The sequence below is a fragment of the Octopus bimaculoides genome, chromosome 15, assembly GCF_046866305.1.
Source record: "Octopus bimaculoides isolate indiv1 chromosome 15, ASM4686630v1, whole genome shotgun sequence".
NCBI lineage: Eukaryota > Metazoa > Mollusca > Cephalopoda > Octopoda > Octopodidae > Octopus > Octopus bimaculoides.
Genome location: NC_142942.1, coordinates 26,129,205 through 26,134,509, shown reverse-complemented (window position 1 = coordinate 26,134,509; position 5,305 = coordinate 26,129,205). Strand labels below are relative to the sequence as shown.

Genomic DNA, 5,305 nt, shown 5'->3' with positions numbered 1-5,305 from the left:
TTTTCCCCACTTTGTGCTGTCCTTGTACCGTCCCCTCTGTGTTTAGAGGGTCAATTAAAAATATACAATTGATTCCATCACTCTCTCCTCTCGTTGAATTGGTAATCGTATGCATTACTTGTTACTGTTACTGTTAATTTAATGTTGAACATTGTTGTTTTTGTGTGTTGTTAAAACACCTTGTGTTGTTGCCGTGCGGCAGTATTGTTAACGCTTTTCCCCTTGCTTGAAGGAGGAAGCGCTACATTTGTTTTCGAGCCTGAAGTACGAAAGTATAAGTTCGTCCGCCATACAGTCACCGGAGGAGGAGCTGTTAAAATGTATTGACAGTATGGAAAGGAAGCAGGGAGGTGATGAAAATGTAAAGAAAAGAAAAATTTTGCGGCTGTGGCCGGAGTCCCCAAGGAAGGAATTTGTTGTATTACGCGGGAGTTGGAGGGGTGCAAGGATATAATGAGAAGAGAGGGGGGCACGAAGTCAAGGTAACCCTCCCTAACGAGGATACAAGGTCTACGACATTAAAGACATTTGCGTACAAAGCGTACAATTTGAAGTTTAAAAGAATTGAGGTTACAACAAAGCAACAGGTGGAAATGGCATTAAAGTCCATCTGGCAGGACATTACATACCTTGCCAGAGGGAAGAAGTACACAACGGTAGAGGTGCGGTTGCAAACCGAAGAGAAAGCCAGGCAGCACTCAGTGACCTCCATTAGGACAGACGAGGTGGTTCTTCTGCCAATTTACTTTGGAAGGTGCGCTATCAAGGTAAGGGTTGAAGAAATCCCTCCAGAAGTCGATGTTGCCTGGCTTGTGATGGTGATATTGCTCAGGATAGAGGATAGAAGTGTGATCCTCCAGGCTATAAGGATTCCGCATAGAAACTGGTAAGGGCAAGGACTGGAGATGGTCATCAAGGCCTCTCTGAAGGATTTGGAGAATATTGTAAACACCATAATGGTGGGTGACGAAATAAAACTAAGGTTTGTGGTGGATGGTAGAAAGCCCCGTTGTTTCAAGTTTGGCCAAAAAGGCCACATAAGGGCAGAGTGCCCTCTGCCGTCCCGGATATGCACCAATGGTCTTTCCGGCCAGGAAAGAAATCGCACCTCCACCTCCTGCAATGAAAAATGCATTGGGAGGAGCCTTGCGACGAAGAAAAGAAGGAAAACCGAGTGGAGGAAGTAGCAGAGAATGAGTGGAAGACAATTAATAAAAGTAAGAGAAAAAGAGAAGGACCCAATCCGTTTATGTTTACCCCCACCCTACCCCACCCTACCCCACTCAAACTCATCCTACCCCTACAGACACCAACCCTCACCCTATCCCACCATACACTAACCCAACCCTGCCCCCACAGATACACAAACAAACACAGAGGCCTCAGATCCCCCAGTGTTGCATTATATTATACAATGCCCTGAATGAAGAGCTGTTAAAAGAGTTGGAGAAAATAAACACCATGGAAAAAATTGATAATTCTATGCGCGAGGGTTTTCCCACACATGTAAAATGTGCTCTCATTAAGAGATAGTGCTATTGCAAACTGAGAGAGACGTTCGGGGAGACTATTCATTCCATAGAAAAGGAAATCGTCAAGGAAACACTGCTTGCAACAGTGAGTCGACAAGATTTTATTTCATAGACTTTAAAAGAACTTGAAAGTTATAAATTGTGTTAAAAAGTTTCAATGAGGCCACTTGGAATGTGGGGTTCGAGTGGCTATCATTTCACCCTTTCATTAATTTCATACCATCCTTTTTTACATTCATTTTTATTTTCCCCACTTTGTGCTATCTTTGTGCCGTCCCCCTTGTGTTTAGGTCCTTAGTGTTCAATTAAAAATAAACAATTGATTCCATCGCTACAGTATCACGGTTGATGGTGTCACCCCTTCTCATACGTTCTGCTGTTGGTTGTGCATCCGCAGTTTACGGCTATTTGATCCTTGTTCATATACCTGTGCTTATGAAATCAGAAAATTACAAAACTTGAGCTCATCGGCGCCGCCATCGTCGTCGTTGTTTATTACCAAATCTTTTTTCGGAAGCTGCGTGAATTTGTACTTTGTTTTCCTTATTAGAAATCTTTTTTGCTAATTTTACTGTTCTATCTTGTTTCTTAGCTGACCAGAACCATAAAGCTTTTAGTTACTTGCTCGACGGAGTTAAATTTCAAAAGAGTGAAATTGTTTTTCGAGACACGAAAATAATTTCAAAATGGCGTAGTCTTCGTTTCCGAGCCAAGAAGAGAGGAAGGTGAGAAAAGGTTTTGAAGTTGAAATCGTCTTTCACTGGCAGTTTCTCCCACATCATTCTTCTGACGTAGTTAAAAATAGCAATAACAATACCAGTAACCACAACAGCACTAATAACAGCAATAGCAGCAACATGTCAAGCAAAGAAGCTCAAAATAATAACAATAATAATAATCAGCAGCAGTAACAGAGACAAGCCGTGCATTGTCAACACTACCACCACCACCACCACCACCATGAATATCATTACTGCCGTCACTGCCATCATCATCATCATCATCATCATCAACAGCCAAATAAGAAGTAATAGTGACAATAATAACGACGAGTCTAACACTCAACAGTGTTAAACGCCACCCAAAATTACTTCTATTACACTGGTCTGTATGATTTCTTTTATTGGCTGTATGGCATCTTTTTCTGAATATATATGAAACACAATAAGTCATTGTGTTTTTTATTCATCTCTATCACATCAGGTTGTCAAGTTATACGCAGACGTTACTTTTCTCTTTTTGTATAAGTTAATGATAAATTAAATATTGACTTAAATATCTAATATATATATTTTTATTTTCAGTCAGTGAATATGTCTAGAAACTGCATCAATTCACCAGATATATTCTGCTATGTCTGCGGGCAATTCACCCCTTCAGATTCCCGGAGCAATATTACTCCTTCGTTGAAGTGCTGCTATTTAGCTTATTTTGGCTGCAAATTGGGAGACTAGGACAAGCCATTTGCACATCACAAAGCTTGCAAGAGTTGCATCAGTAAGCTTCAAATGTGGTCAGTTGGAAAACTTAAATGTATGCTCTTTGGAGTACCAATGGTATGACAGCAGATGAACCACTGCTACTTTGGATTCAACAAGAAGACGAAAGATCGCATAATATACCCAAATATTCCTTCAGCAATAAGGCCTGTTCCACACTCAGATGGTATTCCTGTACCTGTGCCACCTGGGACACAGGAAATTTCATCAGAGTCTGATACTGGTGATACTAATGAGATGGAAGTAGACTATGAGCCACCAACAAATGACGATCCCAAATTATTCAACCAAGTTGAACTCAATGACTTGGTTAGAGACCTTAACCTTCCAAAAGAAAGTGCACAGTTACTTGGCTCTAGACTGCAGGAATACTACAAGCTTCTAGCTCCTGGAACAACATTCGCTTGGTACCGTCATCATGAAGCAGAATTCACTCAGTTCTTTGAGAAAGAGGATTCTTTAGTTTTCTGTTTAAATATTTCTGGCCTTATTGAACACATGATGTCGTACAAAGCAGATGAACGGAGGCTCTTCATTGATTCTTCTAACAGAAGTTTAGAGGCTGTTCTTCTCTACAGTGGCAACACAGCTGCATCTGTGCCAATTGGCCATAATGTCCAAATGCCAGAAACTTACGAAAATATGAAGACAATAATAACTGCAATCAAGTACCATAGTCACAATTTTCTCATTTGTGGTGATTTAAAAGTTATTGCTCTCCTACTAGGTCTTCAGGGGGGGGGGGGGGTACACTAAGTATCTCTGTTACTGTGTCTTTGGGATAGTAAGGCAGACAGCCAGCACTATGAACAAAATGACTGGCTACCAAGAACCAGCTTCTTACCCCGAAATCAAACGTGAAAGCTGTGCCACTAGTTGACACCCCAAAAATTCTGCTGCCACCACTCCACATCAAATTAGGGCTTATGAAATATTTTGTGAAGGCCTTGAACAAGACTGGAGCTGCTTTCAAGTACCTGGAGTCGAAGTTTCCTCGTATAAGTGAAAGCAAGCTAAAAGCAAGCTAAAAACAAGAATCTTTGTTGGCCTTCAGATTCGGTAATTGATGCGGGACAAGCATTTTGAGGAAGCACTAGCAGGTATCGAAGTGAATGCCTGGTTTTCCTTCAAGAAGAGTGTCCAAAACTTCTTGGGAAACAGCCGCTCCCCAGAATATGAAAAAAAAAAAATGATCCGAGACCTGATTTCAAGTTTCCAACAATTTGGGTCTAGAATGAGTGTGAAGATGCATTTTTGCACTCGCATCTTGACTATTTTCCCAAGAATTGTAGGGACTACAGTGAGGAACAAAGAGAGCGTTTCCATCAAGACATTTGCACCATGGAAACTCGATACCAGGGCAAATGGAATGTCAGCATGGTGGATTACTGCTAGTCATTGAAACGTGATGGTCTCGATGCGCATCACAAGCGGAAATCAAAGCGGTCCTCGGTCCTTTGAATCAATATGTAGGCTAACCATTAGGAGCATATTTTTTTACATTCATTTGGTTTGATGTTGATAATTCTGATTCATTTCATGATGAACGTGGTTAATTTCCTGTTGATTTGGAAAACATATGTACTTACAACTTACAGAATGTGCCTTTCTTTAATTACTTGCTTCATTTTAATAAAGTAACGATTTATTAAAAATTCACATTTTTTATTATTAATAATTTGTATTTTATTCAACATCCTTGTGTGACGAAGCAAAATGGTTCAGATATTTAAAATCAGCACCTCAAGAATATTTAACATCACATCCTTGAATAAAAATAATAAAAAAAATTCCCAAATGCAGACCAGTGTTATCAAAGTCACAATTGTGTTTGATGTCATTCCATTTGAGAAAAAATACGAACATTTAAATCAGGCAGAGAAACATATAAACTGACTGAAACAGAGAAAAGAGACGCTTAATATACAGTAACACCTTTTAGACCAAACAGTAAAGAAAAACAATTTTGTATAAACACTTATCGAGGGAAATACATGAATTAGAGCACCAACAGCGTCGTTGGACGCTGGACAGGTTAAATTTATCAGGTGTCAGGCTTTGGCTTTAGAAACTATTTTGTAACCTAAGCTAAAGTGGGGGCTTGTAATCCAAGCTAAAGTGGGCACACAGATTTGACAATCGACCATTCAGTTTCTTCGTTTACATTTTGCAGAGCCACGCATGCATTCTGATGAGATTATTTTTACATGTTTTGTCCAAAGTGATAAAACACCCGACGTGGTTGCCTTTCGTTGTGGGTACTAGAAAACACAA

The 5,305-nt window shown here is 40.0% G+C and overlaps 1 protein-coding gene across 1 annotated transcript in view; it reads left to right on the top strand.

The window, feature by feature from the left end:
* Nucleotides 1-3,963, top strand: part of LOC149132447 (uncharacterized) — a 50,256-nt gene extending 46,293 nt beyond the window's left edge. Inside the window, exon 2 of the mRNA XM_089363613.1 lies at nt 2,837-3,963. Within this exon, the coding sequence (XP_089219739.1) occupies nt 3,101-3,787 (687 nt within the window). The 5' untranslated portion in view covers nt 2,837-3,100 and the 3' untranslated portion in view covers nt 3,788-3,963. The remainder of the gene's footprint in view (nt 1-2,836) is intronic.
* The last annotated feature ends 1,342 nt before the right edge of the window (nt 3,964-5,305 follow it).